Source organism: Hydra vulgaris, chromosome 04 (genome assembly GCF_038396675.1).
Source record: "Hydra vulgaris chromosome 04, alternate assembly HydraT2T_AEP".
In the NCBI taxonomy this organism is placed as follows: Eukaryota; Metazoa; Cnidaria; class Hydrozoa; order Anthoathecata; family Hydridae; genus Hydra; species Hydra vulgaris.
This window is the reverse complement of record NC_088923.1, coordinates 11,052,835-11,073,707: the sequence shown is the minus strand read 5'-3', so window position 1 is coordinate 11,073,707 and position 20,873 is coordinate 11,052,835. Positions and strand designations below refer to the sequence as shown.

The following is a 20,873-nucleotide window of genomic DNA, read 5'->3' as shown; positions in this document are numbered from 1 at the left end:
TAACCACTATCACGAAATTAAATATCATATCACAAAATTACCTAACTTTTCTCAATGACTTTTGAGCTTTTATAAAAACTTATCAAAGGACTTAAAATCCCAAAACTGCATAGATTCTAGTAACTTTACTCTATGTACATCAAACAATTAAAGTAATTAAGTAAAATTACTGAAATTGACTTTGTAATTACACATCTAGTTAATTTATCACGAACATACCTTCCTTTACCCTACTTTAAAAAATTGAAGTATACTTTGTTAACAATATCTTTACCAAGTTTGTTTTTGTTTTAAGTATGGTGGTAATATAATTTATATAATTTCTTAACTGGAAGTTATTTTTTTTTGTCTTAAGGGATCAAAAATTTGTGTTCATATTTTAATTAAACCTTAAAAATAAAGTTTGGAGTTAATTAAGCTTTTTAAAACAAATTATTTATTGTGATATTAACAAAACACTTCTTATATTTTAACCCCATTTTGTTTAATTCTAGGGAAATCCAGCAAGAAAATCATCTATGTAAATATAAATAGCTTGATTGTTACTAACCTATATTTGCGGGTGAGTTATTCATTGAATTATTTGTATAAAGTATTTTGATAGCAAGGTTTTGTTTTGCTTTTTGTTTTGAAGCTCCATAACACTCAAAATGCTTGCCATTAACGGTAGTGAAAGCTAGAAACTTAGGCTGTTGTGGTGTTCCTAAAATCAAGTGCTTTTGAATATAAACAATTAAACAAATATTAAAAAAACTACAGAACTACATTAACATACCAGAGCTCGAATTAAGCATATCACAATCACGATTGCTTTTCACACCGAATAGAAGTGTGATTTTTGAATAGAAGTGTGATCTTTGCTCTCTTGTGCAGAGACTTTATTCAACATAAAGCACTTTTGAATTTAAATTACTTTAAATCGTGGAAGCCAACATTACTTTAAAATTATATTTAGTTTGATTTAAATTTGACTTAAATTTTTAATAGTACACTAATTCAAGAAACAATAAATTATAAAAAACATGGTATTTAATGTTTTTATGCTTATGTTTTATGACGGTAATGTTTTAAAAAGTCTATTTATTTACTTAGTTATATTTTAAACTGTATTGTAAACTGATGGGTAAAAAAATAAATTCGCGATTAGATTTTTCTTTGCACTAATTCGAGCCCTGATAAAAGAAAAAAAATCTGAAACCAATTTTAAAATATTTTTGAACAAGTAAGTTTTAAACAATTCAGCAACTAAAACCAAGTAAAATTACTTTGAAAATTAATTGTATAATTGTTGTATAATTGGATAATTAAACTGAACCTGCAACTCTTTTTTGGAAAAAAATACTTAATATTAACTTATTGTTATAAAGGAATGTTTGTTCAGAACTCTTCCAAAACCATTTAATTGGGTTTTCAGAACTTTTGCAGATTTCTCTAATTTATATTAGTAATTTAGTTGTTTATAAATATAATAAATTATTAGTAATAAATAATTGCATTACAACTATATTTCGAATATGTATTAATGTGTACATTTAATACTTTAGAGTAAAATTTACTTAACATTTTACTCTTAGTGATCATACAACTTATGCTTTACAGACTTATTACAATTAGGCTAATTCATTTAAATCAACTTTATAAAAGAGCAAAAAAATAATATTGATGCAAAATCATCAATTTGGCTGTCAAAATATACCAACTAACTTTTATTATTCAATTTATATGCTATTATGGGGCTCTAAAAGATTTTAAAATCTTTTTACCATTTACATATTTATTTATATCTAATTAATTTCAGTAACTGATTTGTTCATTAAATATTGCAATTTTAAACCAAAAATTATGAAGCAAAAAGCTTAGCATGAATCAGCAAACCTAAAACCTAAATTATCAAATATTCTTAAGCTTTTCTCTTAATGATTTACCTGGCAGTTATTTTGAAAATCTATTATCAGTTATTTGGAAAGAGTTTCCAAATTACTGCAGGATAAATCAGGAATGGTGGGCTATAGCCTGCGCTCGTCTCCACACCCAATAAGTCAATATATGCGGGCAAAACAATTTTTTTAAAAATCAAATTTGCTCGCGTAAAGAATATTTTATTAAAAATGACTGGTAAAGTAGTTATTTTTAGTAAAAAGCAATTTCTTTTGAATTCAGTTTTGTCTTGACCAGACTTGTGGAGCCGAGGAGCTGCTGTTTTTTGGTGGAGCCAGAGCCGGAAAAATCTAGCAGCTCACGGCTCTTTGTACTTTTAATGGAACATAATGTTGCTTTTAATAGTAGACAAATATTATTCACTCATTGTTGAACGAACTTGTTTAATAAATCGTTTTAAATTATTATAATATCGATTGCTAACATTGCTTTATTGACACTTATATTATTATTTTCTGTTTTTAGAATAGATTTTTATTAGCTTTATTTAGCCCCCCAGTTGGTTTAATTTTAAATCATAATGCATGTAAAATGTAATATTGGTAACAAAGTCAAGAGAATTTTTTTGTTTATAACTTTGAGAAATAATAATTATATTCATTATTAGTGGCAGTTGGGCAATATTAAAAATGGAATGGGGGAATTTTGTCTATCCAAAACCCCCTCTGCAATTTTAGGAGCAGCCGTTGTGCAGTAGCTAGATCTCTTACTTCAGAAGTTAAAAATAAAGTTAATCATTGTTTCTTTTAATATAAAACGTTTCAGGTAACAAGAAACTTTGTCTTAATTTTGGGTGTCATTTTACGATTATTATTATTATTATTACTACTGTAAAAAAAAATTCCGACAAGCAAGTTTATTAGTTGTTATTTGTAATTGATATACTCTTTCTTATGTACGCACGTTTTATAAGTAATTTAAAAAAACAGCAATCAATTTAAAAAGTTGAAACTCATAAAAAAAAAAAAAACTGGCGCGAAACCTTTACACTGTTATTATTAAAATACATGTAAACATAAATTTATATATTGCAATTTAAGTGAAGAATTAATAAATTAAAAGTTTTAATCAGAATATGTTCCGCGATATTTTGTTTAAATAATCCTCATTTCTGGTGAGTTAAGGTAACTTATTTTAAAACCTAATAAAGCAACATTAATTAAAAACTTTTTTTTTTAGAAGGTTCAATTAGTTTAATTACAGATTTATCTTGTTGTTCGTCTGAATAAATCCTAATTAAGATTATATTTTTCAAGTTTTCCATTTTAGCATTTTGTTTAAAAAGTTGTTGATGTACATTTAACATGACTGATGTGACTAAAAACACCGCAGTTGTAAACAAAGATATGTTTGAGGATGAATTGAAATGCTTTTCCTTCAGTGAAAAGGAAAAAGCATATATTTGCCAGATTCTTGTTGAGGAGAATCAAACTAAAAAAATTTGTGGCGCGCAAGTTAAAATGCTAATGGATGGAAAACAAGTAAAAAAACCAACCTCAAATATGAAACATCACATTAAGAAGAGCCACGGAATACTTCATCATAAAGTTTCAGGAGCAAGAAAAGAAAAAAGCAGCACAAAAAAGGAATATAAATGTATTCGAAGTTACTTTGTCAAGAAATGGAGATTCTCTATCTTTTGGTGGACAAAAAAAACAAAAGATACTTGACAATTTTTTTAACAAAGTTACTATAACAATATCGAAAGAAGATTTCAAAAAAGCTTTAAATATGTTAGTACTTCAAAATGGAGCTTCGTTTAACATTTTTAGCGAAGATGGAATAGAAATTTTGACCCGAAATTTGGCATAAAGATCAGTCGTGAAAATATGCGTCAGGAAATTCAGACTTGAGCTGAAAAAAAAGCGTTCTGACTTGAGAAGCGATTAGAAAGAAGAAACTAATTTTCCTTTTTTGGAGTCAAACTCAATTTTTTTCTAGCGGCAAAATATTAATCAAAACATTAGCAGCCATCGACATACATGCCAGACACAAAGCTGAAGATATTCAAAATGCACTTGAAAACATACTTGATAAGTTTGGCATCCAAAAAGAACAAATCCTTGGAATTAGTACTGACAACAGGCCTAACATGATTATAATGGTGAATGATTTTGGCAAGACCATTGAGATAAACAAGATTATAGAAACACTACCTAGTGAAGATCATGATGAAGGCGGAGATGATATTACAAAAGAACAGATTATTGAAGATGCAAGTAGTGAAACTGAGGGTTCTGAATTCTGTGAACAGCAGATGATGGTTACTTTGATGAAATCTCCAAAAATATGAACACTATTTATCTTCAACGTTGTGGTGCACACACCCTTCAACTTGCTGTCACCGATGCAATGAAAGAATCAGAAATCAAAGTAATACTTGAGCGTACTCATAAAGTTGCAAAAGCTTGTCGTGCTCCAATTGCTATGGAATTTTGCAAAAATACAAAACCTTTTAAAGTAATTTTATAAATTTTTTATACAAACTAATAAATATGTTTATTTTCTATATTTCAAGAATAAAATATGTTCTATAATATAGGTGGCAGTTATAGACAATGTAACTAGATGGTCGAGTACATTTAAAATGCTTAAGCGTCTTTTAGAATTACGTGATGTTGTTGAAGAGCTGGAAGGAAAATATCCAAAAGGGAGTTTTGCAGTGTAGCCATATCAGTGGAAACAAATAAAGGAATTACAAAGTATTCTTGAAAAACCTGCTATTGCTACTCAAATCTTTCAGTTTGAGGACACTTTGGGTATGTTTGGGAACTATTAAAAGAACAGTTAATGGAGGGTGATTTTAAGAAATCTGTTTTTGCTAAAGCCATAAAACAATCTATGGAAACTAGGGAAGCAATGAGAAAATGAAAGACTTGTCTCCAAAAAAAGAAAATTTTTAAGAGAATGGAGCAGGCAAGAAAAAAAAGAGTCAGCAATCTGATCAAGGATCTATTCAGAACATTGGAATTGAGGAGCAAGAATTTAAAGGCGCACTTCGAAGTCTACCTAAACTAGCGCACGACCTTTTGAAACAAAAAGAAACCTTGACGTGCAAAAAACCTCTGGAAGGAATAGTTTTTCCCTTCGATTATACAATCATGGTGCAAAATTGTCACAGCGCTTCCAATGACGCAAGTTAGTGTTGAGCGGGTGTTTTCAGCACTCAAATTTCTGACGCCAGACCAAAGAAGCCATATGACATTGGATCTTATTGGTGATTTGGTATTTCTTAGGACAAATAACAAATACATTTGACTTGTTTGAAATTTAATTTTGGGTTTGAAATACAATGATAATAAAGCAAAAAATTAATATTGATAGAATATTTTATTTTATTTTTTGCCCCAAAATCATTTTTTACAATATAAATATGTGGTAGTAATGGATTCACATTTTAAAAATGAGGCTGGATAAAAACTAATAGGTGTAGTTTTTATCCAACTTGGGAAACAAGCCTAAATATTTTTAATTTTCATTCAAAATTTAACTTATTACTTCCGGGAGCCGGAGCCGGACATTTCTTTGGAGCCGGAGCCGAGCCATGAAAAAAACTTGCGGCTCCACAAGCCTGGTCTTGACTGTTTTCAGTTTTATCTTTTTTTTAAATTGGAAAGAGTTGAAGCAACTTTTAGTTTGTTTAACAGTTAAGTTAGTTTCACATTGTTTATTATTATTATTTTTATTATTATTGTTATTATTATTATTATACCTTTAAGTAAAAGAACTAATGAGAATAAAGTTTTAAGACAGGCAAACAGATTCGAATTTCAATAAGTTTGCTATTCAGATTTGTTAGAGTTCTATTTATATTGAACACAATTAACTAAAAATTAATATTAAAATAAATTAAGACAATTTTATTTGTTTACATAAAAGTATATTTAATATTTCTCTATCTCTTTATATATTTCTCTAAATATTATTCTCACAGTCAATTATATGTTGTATGTTCAAGAATAAGAACAATTATTAGTTTATTTTTCAAAATTGATAAACATTTAAGTAAATCATAAAGTATATAATAATTAGTAGTTTGAATGCATTTTTGTTCTGATTTTGTAACTTCTACACAGGTTTTTTTTTTCTTCCTAAAACCACTATAAAGTCTAATAAATTAGTAGAATAAAAGTTTATTATTAAAAACAGTATTAATTTTAGGTGAGTCTTTTTTGCTTTTTTCTTCTCAATAATATAAACCACTAACCACTAATTTTGATTAAATTCTGAAGTGTTAGACCTTGTTCCACTTGCCATGAAATGACCCTATACTTTTATATTTGTTATATACTAACTTATACAAATATAGATATAAAGTATCCTTGACTGTCACAGCTTCTTATTATATAAATATATATAAATTATATATAAAACAAATACATACATAATTTAATAAAAATAAATAAACAATAAATATTAAAATATATTAATATTATAATAACAAGCCTTCCCAGGAAACGCATATAGTTTTTTGCCTTGTATGTCCACGCATGAGTATTTTATTTTAGACAACTTGGTTATGGCCGTTTGCAAGTTTTATTTTATCAAGCATTGCAGTTTTAAAAATAAAGAAAGCAAAACTAAAAAAATAGGAAACTAAAATAAATTTAAATATAAAAAAAAAAAATTAATAATATAAATAATTTGTGTACTGTTTTTTATTTTTGTTTTTTTAGAGTGTTATTTTCAGCAACGAAATTGAATGAGGCAAAACTAACAAAAAAAGAAAAAAAAAAAAAGAAAGAAAAAAAAGTCGACATGAACGATTTTCCTATATTTTTTTTTTTTTTTTTAAAAAGGAAAGCGAAAATATAAATTGCTATCAGTTTGTAAAGTATATTTGTATAATTTTAATGTAGCAAGTATATGTACCTATGTGAAAACTATGTAAAACGTCTATGTAATGCATGTCTATGTAATGCATGCGTATACTTTCATGTATAACTTTTTTTATTATATAATTATATTTATTTGTCATTTAGTATGCGCACATTTACCTTATTTGGATAAGGCATTTACTTTATATACAGAAGGTTCATGGTTCGAATCCCGCCAATATAAATTTCTTTTTAATTGTTTTTCTTTTATATACCGGTGGTCATATATTTGCTTCCTAACCTTTTTTTTTTTTGTATATAAAAAATCTTTTTGATGTATGTTTTTATGATACGCATTCACATTTCTTATACTATTTAACCCTTTAGTGTATTTTTTAAGTAAGATGCACATACATATAGACATAGTTTTCAATTAGGGTATGCCGTCTACACATTTTTCACATAGCCTTAATTATCTCTTACTACGTTTCTATTCCTGCACGTTTTTTAACTCCAATCTTTTAACACTTTTTAATTTTGAATACCTCTTGCTTTTTAACATTTGGCTCTGTGCATTTAGTTCTACCTACCCTTTTGGTCTTTTTGCATCTTTTAACTTTTAAAGGGTTCCAATAATTTGTGGCAAAAAGCTAAATTTATCTACTAAGAAAAAGTTTAAATAAACTAGAAAAACTTGATAATTTAAAAAAGAAAATTAAAAAAGTTTTTTTTTTATAAAATTTGTATGGAACTTTTGTATTCTTCTTTTTAAAGTGGTTGTTATTTTTAGCTACCAAATTTGATACAAGTCGAGGAAAAAAAATGTAATTTATAACAATTTTACAAAAATTGAATGTTTTATATTAATATATTTATATCAATTTTAATATGCAATTAATTAAGGTCCGTATATTAAGAAACTAATTTGCTATATACGCTAGAACTATGATAGAACTTTAAAAATTTGTTTTTACGTCTTTTTGCATTTAAAAATATTTTTGTTATATTTGACATTTTTTCTATTTGATGTTATTATATTTCAGGGCTTGAATTAAGCGTATCGCAATTGCTTTTTTCACACCTTCGCGATTAGTTTATTCTTTAAAAAAATATTTTTGTCATTTTTTGTTTGTTTTTGCTTTTTTTTCCTTTCCTAATTTTTATCTTTTTATGGCCATTCTTATAAGTAGTGTGTTTGTTTAAGTTTTTTATTAGGGGTCATAATATAAAGTACATCACACTAAATTTATTTTTTGAATATAGATCATTTGCTCTCTTGTGCAGGGATTTTTATTCAACATAAAGCGCTTTTAAATTTAAATTACTTTAAATCTCTGTGCAGAAGCCAACAATATTTTAAAGTCATATTTAGCTTGATTTACTAAATGGAAAAAGTATATTGCAGTAAATTTACTTAACTAAATCAAAACAACTAGTTAATATACAACAGTAACTTATTTAATAGTTACTCTGTATTTAACAGTTACAGTTACTCAACTATTAGATTTACTTTAATAGTAGACAAAATTTACTTAATATACTCAAAGACTCGCAAAAGTTAGCCATACAAATGTTTCTATTTATATCTTATATGTTGTTTATACATAATATAAGCTTCTATGTAAAAATTATTTTAACAAGAAATCTCAAATAGAATATGAAAAACATGATACCATTATTTTGTATTTTTATTTTATTTAAAGCGATATCAAGATTAAACATTTTCTATAAACACGCAAGTTGTTTTTAGGATTTTTTTAAACAAGAAATCTATTTTCAGAAATCTAATTCAGTCTTCTAAAATTCTCCTAGGGATCTTCCATAAATTACGTAACGCCAAATTTATTTAAAAAACGGAAGTAGGAGATCTTAAGCTTATGGAAATAAATTACATGGAAATTTTTATCAAATTTAATTAATTATGTTGATTTTTTATTTAAATTAAGGCTTTGCGATGGAAAACTTTTCATCTTTTATGTTTCATTCATTAGAGAAATTTATGGATCATCCCTTGTTCAAATAATTTTGCGATTAAAATTTGAAATATTGGAAAAATTCAAAAGAATTTTAACGCTCAATAATTATAAATTTTCAGTACCATCCATAATACCCAGCTTAGGGAAAATCGTTGCTGAAAGTTAAACGAATATTTAGCTACAGTAATGAGGAAGAAATTTTTATTTAAATCGTAAACATTTTGAATAGTTAATTATTTTTTGTTTATTGAAAATAGTTTTAAAAAGTAGAAACATTCTACTGCAAACATTAAACCAGTGATTATTGCAAATGTTAAACCAAAAATTAAATTATAAAAAATTTATATTAAAAATTAAGTTATTTTACTTCTGTTCAAAGAAATTTTATTCTAAAAAAATAAATAAAGCATTTTCTTAAACTTAAACAAATATAGTTTTATTAGACCAAATTTTTTTCTTTCACATTTTAACACAAAACAATTTGAATGAAAAAATTGAATGAAAATATTAATTTAAAAACCATTTGAATGAAGAAATTAATTATACTTAAATTTTTAGTAGTACGCTATATCAAGAAACAATAAATTGTAAAAAACATGGTATTAATGAATTTTTGCTTTCCTTACTCGTTTGGTCTATAGATTATAGTCTATAGGCATATTTTTGCACAACTATGAAGTTTAAAGTTTTAAGACAATAATGTTTTAGTTTATTAATTAGAACAATTCTGTCTATTTATTTAGTTTTATTTTAAACAAATTTGATGTTATTAAGGTTATAAACTGTAATAAAACAGCAATAAAACATGAAACTGTTTTACATTAACACAAGCTCTTTATATTGTCGAAATAACTTTGCAGTTTGTTTTATTTTTGTTTTATAGCTTTTTACAATAACAATTCAATATTCTTTAAAAATAACACCTGTTTTATCCTCATTAAATAGTTTTCTATAACTAATCAAAGTGGTTTAAATATTTTCATTTTTACTTTTTTACTGTTACTTTTTTAAGTATTATGTTAAGTAAAAACAAATACTAAATGTAATACCATAATACTATTAAATAGGTTACTAGCTTATTATATTATAAATTATTCATTACACTATAACTGCAACTTAAGCCTTAAATTCTAACTTAAGCTGTAAATTATAACAGTAATTTACACTATTTTAAACTCTGTCAAATGAGAAAATTTATTAATTATGTTAAAAAAATAACAATTATGAAATAATGTGGAGAAGATACAAATTTATACTAACGCAACCTTCGCCTTACCGCAAAGCAGCGAATTAATTATAATGATCGTTTAAAATAAACGCATTTTGTTCAAAATAAATATTATATTTAATTTTTTTTTAGGAGGCATGTATTTTTATAAAAAATTTAAACATTTTAAATTAAATATAATCAACTTTTTTATTCACTGGAGAAGGCATTTTGGCTTTTTCAGCACTGCCACATTTAACCACTTTGTAAAATGTAGTTTTAGATACTCCAGAAACATGAATCACTTCATGTGCAGACAAACCAAAATTAAAACTTCAGTTCTTTTGGCTTCCATTGTAAAACTTTTAACTAAAATGTGTTTTATTTACTATTTTATTAAAATCTAAGACGGTCATGGAACATTAATCAACAAAACAAATTGCAGAAGTATTTTATTTACATCACAAAACCTAGCCAAAAATAAGTTTGCAAATCGTTGCCACACCCTGTAAGCGTTTTGCATATATGACATTTCAAAAGATTTTAAAGTAATTTATTACAAGCGCATTTAAAAACATAACAATAAGTAATTTTTGCTTCGAGTTTGAGTTTTATTTTAAAGCTTATATATTTTCTTATTCGTAAGGAATTGTTTTTACTTTTTTGTAGTGTTTTTAATTTTTTTTTCGCTAGTTTAAGTTAAGCTTAGGATTTCTAAAATGTTTAATTTGTCAAAACATTTAAACACTGGTGGTCAAGTTGACAATAAAAAAAATCATTTGCATGGTCAATAGCATTCAATCGCACGCCATTCCTGTCCAAGCCTGTCAATAGCGCCTTTTTTTAATCTATTAGTCAAGGAATCAGACAAAGCATATATTTGAAAATTTATGTGAGTAAAAACTTTGTTTTATGTAACGTAAGTAATTATTATAGTAACATTTCAATTTGAATGTTTGTTATTTCCATTTCTACTTAAAAATACACTGATTTTATTGAAAATTATTATTTTAAAAGGAATACAAATTCGTTAATTTTCAAACATTATTTGCTTTTTTAGTATAAAATTAAAATTTAAAAAAAAAAATTTTTTTTTTGACCGTCCAAAAAAAAATTGACCCCTATTTCCATGTGTTAGCTTGCATTCAATTTCTTATTTTCCACGCTGTATTATATTCATTATATTATGTTTTTTATATTATATTTGACGTTTTTTATATTATAAATATTTAACCTGATGATGAGTTACAACATTTCAATTTGAAAAAGCATATGAAGAATTTTTAGCAGACCCCAACATCGAAGTTTTGCTTTAAATGATGTTTTTATACATTGCGCAAAGTTTAAACCATATTTTTACTACAGTGTATAAATTGTTAACTTTTATAACTTCCTCACCAATAAAACTGTATTTCCATGATTGGACATTTTTTAATAATTTAGTATTTAGTATAAGTTTAGTACTCATTTGTCTCTCTCATATCTAATTCTAATCTGATTTTTTCTTTTCAAAGATCCCATTCTATTACATTGCAATAAATTAATAAATTTTGTAATGACAGAAGAAATCTAATAAATGAAAAGCATGGGTTCTTTTATAAATGCTTTTACTACATTTAATGCCTGTCTGAATTTTGCCCAACTTCCAATGTTAATATAAAATACTTGAAATACACAATGTAACAAAAAAAATTTTTTTCTCTGTTTATCGAAATTTTTTATGATTCTTATTTAATTTGAGTATGCTGAGTCTGAATATGACATAGAATTTTTTTATTGCATCAACTGTTTGATCATAAAACCAAAAATTCAATTAAAAATATAATTAATATTAATCATATTGCATAAGATACAGTTTTAGTCGATATATAACATTTACAAGTTCAAAAATGTTATGTTATGTTATAAAACGTCATGTTACATCACATTACATGCATATATTACATAATGTTACATAATATTCTAATGTAATAGTCTCTCAAAATCTCAAAAAATACTAGAAGTGAACAGTAGAACGTGGTTTTCTTTTACGAAGTATGTTGTCATTGCGTATCAAACACCAGATGTAGTCACTCATCATAGCTGCATCCCATCTGCCCTGGTATCTTTTCTCCATTGCATGGATATCCTGAGGAAAACGTTCTCCATACTCTTCAGTCACATCACCCAAATTTGGTCTGAAAAATTCCAGGTGCGAATGCAGGTAATGCAGCTTTATTGACATTCTGCATTTCATATCTGCGTACCATACAATCAAGTTTTCCACTAGCTCTTTGTAGTTATCACTCTCATTGTTGCCTAAAAAACTATGAACAACATGCCTAAACGCAATCCATGCTTCTTTTTCAACAGCAGACATTTTGTCCTCCAGCTACTTACATACTAATATAACTTTAATCTGCGGACCAACGAATACACCTGCTGAAAATTTTGCATCTGACACCTTTGGAAACATCTGCCAAATATGCTGGAATGCTGCACTAGCTAAGTTTAATGCTTTGACAAATTGTTTGACTCGCGCCTTGTGAAGTGCTGGTCTGCAGCCCTGCTATTCTATAAACAAAGAAAACATGAGTACTTTGTGTATCCTCCTTGTAGACCGAGAAGAAACGCTAGAATCTTAAAGTCTCCACATACATCCCACTTGTAACTGTCGTAGTTGATTTTCTCAAACACCAACGTTGCTTCACGTTCTTGTAGTCTTCTTTTAGATGAATAAAATGAGCTACTGGAATTGAAGGAAATTGGTTTACATTATTTAGCAAAACTGCCTGTTGAACTGTCAATGAATAACCTCCACTCTTCAGCATTGTGAACAATGCCAATGTCATCAAAAAGACCACGAACATCATGACAGTAGCACAGTGATTCTGATACTGCATAAAAGGATACAAATGTTTCATGTCTTTTTTGGTATTTCGAGGTTCTGCAGCTCGGATCTAATAAATTCCATTCTTTCAAATGTGATGTCAGAAGTTCTGCATTTGATTTAGTGAGACCTAAATCTTGTACTAAGTCATCAAGCTCTTGTTGGTTAGGGAAATGAGGTAAATCATTTGGTTCCCTAAAATCACAGTCATCACAGAGTTCATCCGGTGTGTCTAAATCAGAATAATATGCAGCTGCTTCTTCGGACTAAGGTGGGTTAGGAACAGGCAATTTATCACTGTGTGGAACTGGTCCAATAGAAAAGGGTATACTTGGATAAACTAGAGTCAGACTATTCTTCAGCTTTTTATACTTTGAAATGTCAACTATGCAGAAATAACAGTTATGATGGTTTGTCAGTTCTACCATGCAGAATGGTCAGTTCTACCATGCATGATGGTTCGTCAGTTCAACCATGCAGAAATAACAATCATGATGGTTCGTCAGTTCTCTCCATATTCTCAGAATTGCAAAGGGCATTGACTTTCAGTCATTCCATGCAACCATCCTTCCAGAGTAGATCTGTAGCACAATTGTAGCGTGGTGCCCACGATTTGTCCTGATATCCCATAGCCACGCCAAAATAAGCATGAAATGCAGTAAAGAACTTTGTACCACTGACAATCTTATGTTTAGTTTGTGTTGGACTAACATAGTAACCACATACATAACAGAATTAGTCAGGACAAAGCTTGCAGGATCTATTAGACATATTCACCACTTCATAGTTGTAATTAGTTAAACTAATTACAACTTCAACAGTTGTAATCAGTTAAACTGAAAATAAACAAAAGAATATAGTTAACTCATTCTTCTCAGTAGCATTTGTTTAAAAAATCATACCCAAAATGTGCTATTTATTTAAAAAATGCTTTAAATCAACACAAATAAACATATACAATAACAAAGGAAGTGACAATTGAATACCTAAAAAAACTAGAATCAGGAAAAGTAATATTAAAAGTGGGATTATAGAAAGTCAGTGGCTCAGCGGAGAGAATGAGTTAAAATCAGCATATATATATATATATATATATATATATATATATATATATATATATATATATATATATATATATATATATATATATATATATATATATATATATATATATATCAGGCCTTGTTAAGAAGCGCTACGCAGCTCGCGTTTCGCTTGCGAAAAGGCTATTTGCCTACGCGTTCAGCAGTTTTGCGCTACGCAAAAACTTATATCTTTTAGAATATTTAAATTATCTTTTGATTGTCGTTAACGTGACGTTTATTAAGAAGAAATAAAGTCGTAAGTAAAAGCATTTAACCGCAAGTCTAAACTAATAGATTTTTTGTTAAAGAAACAGCTTGTTTCATAATTTTTTTTGTTGTTGTTAAAAATTAGTTAAAAAAAATTAAGTGTTTTGAGTTTTATCTTAAGGAATTAAATATATAAATTCCTTTTAAATATAATATTTATTTTTAGTCATAATATTTTTAAAAATGCACGATTTATTTTGATGTTAATATTTTATTAATAAGATATTTTGTTTATTGTTAATTCAATAACGCAAAGTTTTAATAATGTTCGTTTAATTTATGAAAATAAATATGATCACGAATATGTTATCGGTAACTGATAAACAACAACAAAAAACTCTTTCTTGTTTAAAAACATTAAAATGAGCTCACAAATTAAATAAGAAAAAATTTATTAACATTTAATAAAATAACCAAAAACCAACTGTAAAATGATAAGAAAATAAACAAACATTATTTTACGTTTCATGTAAAAAAAATTTTTTCAAAATAAAATTTAGTTCATATTTGAAAAAAATAATAAAAATGATTTTTTAAATAAGAACTTAGATTATATTTGTAACTTTTGTTATAGTGAGAAAAAAACAAACTGTTAGTATGATTTTTAACGCGTTAATAAAATAACCTTAATTACAATGCGGTACTTGAAAAAACGCGAGTTACGCAATATAACTTCTAACGATGCAAAATATATTTGCTGAGTTGAGTTACTTAGAAATCCGTTACGCGTTTTCGCTACGCAGCGAAATCTCGTAACAAGGCCTGATATATATATATATAAATATATATATATATATATATATATATATATATATATATATATATATATATATATATATATATATATGTTATAAATGCAATACACATACAAAAACTCCGAAATATACTTTATGCTTTTTCTCAGGAAATCTTGATGATAGAGCAAAACCAATGGTACCACTGGAATCAGCATACCAAAATTATGTAAGAAACATTAAAAAATTAACACAAATAAAAATGTTGTTACATTGTGATAATTAACATAATGATTGCTCTGTTTGAAAAAATTTATTTACAAACTTTTAAAAAGTTTTAAATAGACTGCTAAAAATTTTGCTAAAAAAGTTCAGTAAGTTAACAATGCACTAGCCCACAAGGTTTTAAAGCATTGTCAATAACAATAGTTCATCAGGAAATAAACTATTGGGTTTAAATGCAAAATATGGAGAATCCAACGAAAGTGCAGACTATTTAATAGTGGTAGTGAAAACAACCAAATATTTTATGCTTGAACATTAGTATTATAGGCTTTACATTATTTTACTTAAAAAAACTTATTAACAATTAAAAACATTTTTTACAAATAAATAGCAATTAGTTTTCTCGCTTTCCTGTGAATTGATAAAAACAGTAAGGTTTAGCAAAAACATTTGAAAAACAAACTTTAAAATTCTCCATATTTCTAGTGCAAAAAATAAAGTATTTCTATAATATACTGACTGATAAAAGTCGCTAATAAATTGTATATCAAAAAACATTTTTGTTTTCCTTATATTCCTATCTACTCTTTTCCTCAACTTGTATCAATTTTGGTAGTAGAAAATAACAAACCTACTAAAAAAAACAAAAAAAAAAACAGTAAAGTATTTAAAAGAAATTTAAAAAAAAAAGAGGAAACAGTAAAGTATTTAAAAGAAATTAAAAAAAAAAAGAGGAAACAGTAAAGTATTTAGGTATATACTTTTTTAACAAAAAATTTATTTTTTTAAATTTAAAATTTTTTAAATTTTCTATTTCATATAATATTCATTTCCTATCTTTGAATATAGCTATTTTATTCCCTGTAGTTTCATATAGTTTTAATTTTGCCGCAAATTCTTAAAATGCTTACTATATAAAAACATGGTCAAGTTGTTTTAGAGGTGAACAAACAAGGCGTGAGACTGCACCACTTCCCGGAAAGGCTTGCATATGAAAGTTTTGGTTTTTTTAATATTGTTTGATACTAATAGTATGGTTTGGTATCGCAGCTTGATTGTTCATAAGGATTTGTATTTTATTTTTATGAACTATTAGTAATTTGAAATAGTAATTTATATAACTGAAATGTATATAATTGACTCATTTAGTAGAATAGAAATTCTCAAAGTTCATGTAGTATTGTATGACATCATATCTATCATTAAATTTTTTATCTGTTATAATTTTATTTTAATTATTTTAATTTAAATACTTTAATTTAAATAATTGCAAGGTATTGCTTATGTATTATTTTAATTAATTGTGAACTAACCCAACCCCCTCACTTCAAAGTGACAGGCTAGAGAGAGAGAGAGAGAGAGAGAGAGAGAGAGAGAGAGAGAGAGAGAGAGAGAAAGAGTGAAGGGGTTTAAATAAAAATTTCTAAAAATTTTTGCAATTTTATTTCTGGGCATTAAACTGAGTCTTGCAATGCTTTTATCTACTTACAGTGCAAAAGCAAAAAATAACTATGAAAAAAACACAATTTATGATAGGGTATGCAGAGCCTAAAAATAAATTTATGTGAAAAAAAAATTTAATAAACATTTATAACAAAATTACCTTCATTTTTATAATCAATAGTAATTCCAGGATACATTTCATGCATTTGAGATACAGGATTTTTTTGAGTTTCTAATTTTTTTTTCTTAGGATTTGTAGGTTGGAACTCAAAACTATCATTCTCACTATGTTGCCGCTTTATAAACATCATGATTATTTCACTCTATGATTTTCTTTGATTTCTAAAATTCATAGAGAATATATATACATATACTAATATATTTTTTATTGTTATTCACCTCCTCAAGGCCAAGAAGGCCACTACGGATGAGGAGGCTATTTAATAGTGGTTATAACCCTCTCTCAACTCTATAACTCCAAAAAACGGACCTTGACGAACAAGGCCGCTGTGCAGAGAAACAAGTTGAGCGCGGTACTACCAGGGACGTGGTGGGGATCGAACTTGGAACCTCTTGCTTATGAAGCAAGCGCTTTACAACACCACTACCGCATAATATATGTATATATATATACAACCTTTGGAATTAGGAAAAGTGAGGTCGACAATATATTGACCTCAAACTGCTACAAAAGGGTTACCATAAAACGTAGAAATGAGTCAGCAATTTTTTGCCGAACTTAAACACTTTAAGGTTGGCAGTTAAGTCGGCATTGCCAAGTGCCTTCCCTAATTCCAAGAGTTATATCGTTATATATATATTTATATATATATATATATATATATATATGTATATATATATATATATATATATATATATATATATATATATATATATATATATATAAATTAGTAAAAAACACTTATCTAACTTTAATCTTCTACTTTTAGTTTCACCATTGCTCAATCATCAGGAAGAGTCCTCTTCCTGATGATCCAGCATTCCTGGATCATCAGGAAGAGAACTCTTCCTGATGATCCAGCAATGGTGAAACTAAAAGTAGAAGATAAAAGTTAGATAAGTGTTTTTTACTAATTTATTATTGCTCTGTTCTTTAAGAACATTGAGCACTCTATTTGTAAAATACACTAACATAATTTACATATATATATATATATATATATATATATATATATATATATATATATATATATATATATATATATATATATATATATATATATATATATATATATATATATATATATATATATATATTTCTGATGAGCCTTTATTGATGAAACACAGTGTAAAATAAGAAAAATTTTTATTAAGTGATTTTCTACTAATTTATAATTGCTCTATTCTTTTAAAAGCATTGAGCACTCTATTTTGTAGAATACATTTAAAAATTGTTTAAATATATGTGTGTGTGTGTGTGTGTGTGTGTGTGTGTGTGTGTGTGTGTGTGTGTGTGTGTGTGTGTGTTTGTACGTGAGTCTGATCAAATTGATTAGAATACTATTAACAGATTTTCAACATTGATCATCTATGTTGAAAATCTGTTAAATAGTATCCTGAAAATATTCTGTTCAGGGATGCTGAGTCCCAAAAGGACTCCGGCTTTATAACTCTACTTTTTCAAAGTCTGTAGTGTCCAGAAGCTCTAAACATGTTTGTTGACTTATGATCTGCTATAAGAAAAAAATTCATGAGATTTAATGACTTGAAACTTGTTTTTAAGCCCGGAGTCCTGGAGTCCTTGCCGCCATTATACCTAAGGACTCGAGGCTCAAAAAATGATTGTTCTTCTAACCTAAAAGTCTTAATTGTTTTCCTGATAGTAATCCATAAACTTATTTATATTTTTAGAACTCTTGGATACCAAAAACTAGGATGAAGTAATCTTTTAGTGACTTTAAAATCCGGAGTCCTTTTTGGGACTCCGCATCCCTGATTCTGTTAATAGTATTAATGGTATTCTAAATAAGTTGCAAATGCAAAAAAAAAATTTTTAAACAAGTTGCAAATACACATTTTTGTTTAACGCTTTTATGCTACAAAGACATATAAAGAATATAAACCATAACCTGATAAATTTACTTTAACTTAAATACAATCTAATAACTTTCCTATAGAAGATATAGATATAGGCTAGACATTTTTTTATTTTCATTTCCTTGACTAAAATGAAATTTTTCTGATTTACCTGATGTAAATTTAACAAATAAAACTCACACAACTATACCCAAAGAAAAAGGTTTTCTTAAAAACTATTTACTTTGAATCAATAAACAATTTTAAACAAAAAAAAATAAAATAAAATATGAAGCAAAAAAATTGATTTATAGCCTTCGATAAGAAAAAAATATATATACATATATATATATTTTGTGACTGAATTCATAAAATTTTCTTGACTTTTTCATAACTTTTGCAAAATTTTAATTATTTTCTAAATTTTCTTTGACTTTTTAACATAGTTTAGAATTTCCCTGATTTTTAGTGTTTTCAAGATTACTCAATTTCAAGAAAGAAAAAAGAAATTTAAAACAGAGCTATTATTTGAGTTATTATTAAAAACAAATAAAACAAACCCAAATTATAAAAATTCTTTTTTTAATTAATAGACAAGTTTTAAAATAAAAAACAACAATGAGACGATAATATGGTTATTACGACTCCATTTATAAGCGCTAGCGAGCATTAACATTATGGACAAATTCATAATGGTTTAAAAATTGCGGGTAATAAAAGCAGGATGAACGGAAAATTACTTCAGAGAAATATAAAACATAAAGTTATTATTTTCATAAAAAAGTTATTATCAAACGTAAGTTAACATAGTGTGGCTGTTAAAACTATCAAGATTTTGTTTTCAAACTTGATTCAAATGTTATCAAACTCGGTTTTAATCAGGTACCTTAAATCAGAGGGCCAAATTAATCAGATTTTCTTGTCTCATAGAGACCCAAAGTAAAAATGTTATTACTTTTAAAATAGTTTTACATACATGTTCATGTAAAAATATACCAGGGGGAAATCGACCATTTTTGGCACATTTTTCAAAAATACTAAAATGCTGGTTTTAAATTCTTAAAACTATCGTATTTTTTTTGCAAAAAATTATAAAAATTTTATGATTTTTATCAAACTTACTTTTTTTTTTTGATCAGGGGCCGTATTCTCATTTCTCCGTTAAACTTAACGGAGCGTTAGTCAAAAACTTATAATTAACTACATTAATAAAAAAATTCTTTAAAAATATAATTTTTTAAACATAAATGTTTTATTTTGGTATTAGTTTTATTTAAACAAATTTATACAAATTTTCGTCGTTTCTTTACTTAGAAATATTGAAATGAAATTTTACACAAAAGCTCCGTTAAGCTTAACGGAGAGATGTAAATACGGCTGCAGCAGTTTATGAACAGCATCATAGCAACCAACCTAGCAACGTCTAATCGCCAAGGTCAAAATAAGGGTCTTGAGGGCCGGTTGCAAAAATTATTTGGGGCCTCATTCCTAAAACAATATTTTCAAAAACAAAAACAGCAAAACAGGAAATTACTTTTCTATTCACAGAGAAATTTTTCTTACTTTCACATTGGCAAAGTCAATTACTACATCTTCAAAATTTATATTTTGTAAGATATTTCTTTTAATTGTCGTTTTTCAAAATGCTCTTTTTGACTTAATTAGTTATGGGAATGGTTAAAAAAATCCAATATGCAATGTCAGCATTGAAAAAAACTGATTCTAACTTATCCTACAAATTGCTTGTAAACATCCTACACTCGTAAGCAAAAACTTCAATTTTTCAAGCACATTTTTAACTTATTTATGTTAGGGAAAAAGTGTTTAATTCTAAATTTGTCACTACCACCTAGTAAGAGGGGAGGGGGGAGAGGCTTTTTATTTTTTTCAATTTGGTGCATCCAGACCATTTAGGAAAGAATAAGGGGGAGGTGGTTGATTTAGTTGATCCGAACTATCTAATATAGTAGAAAGGGGTTGATTTTCAGGTTTTTTTAAATATTGGAATTTTTTTTTCCAATGCAAGTAAATAAATAAACCAGTCTCTTTCAAATTGGACCATTTTTTAACTTGAAAGAAAAATAGTCCAGAGAGCAGTACCTTTAATTGGTTTTTGTCACAATAGGTCATTGACATATTGACAAGTTGAACTAAAACAAAAAAATAACTGCGTGAATATTTTTTTGTTTTAGTTTTTCATTTAAAAAGTTAACATAAGTTATAGTATGCTTGTAACAAGTTTTTTCAGCCTTTTTATCAATTAAAAAGTAAATAT

The 20,873-nt window shown here is 26.8% G+C and overlaps 1 protein-coding gene across 1 annotated transcript in view; it reads right to left on the bottom strand.

The window, feature by feature from the left end:
- The window catches only part of LOC100198026 (double-stranded RNA-specific editase Adar), a 38,346-nt gene extending 21,441 nt beyond the window's left edge, over positions 1-16,905 (bottom strand). The window contains exons 1-2 of the mRNA XM_065795432.1: positions 16,722-16,905; positions 551-703 (exon numbers count right to left, since the gene is read on the bottom strand). Of these exons, the coding sequence (XP_065651504.1) occupies positions 551-703; positions 16,722-16,872 (304 nt within the window). The 5' untranslated portion in view covers positions 16,873-16,905. The remainder of the gene's footprint in view (positions 1-550; positions 704-16,721) is intronic.
- Positions 16,906-20,873: the final 3,968 nt, after the last annotated feature.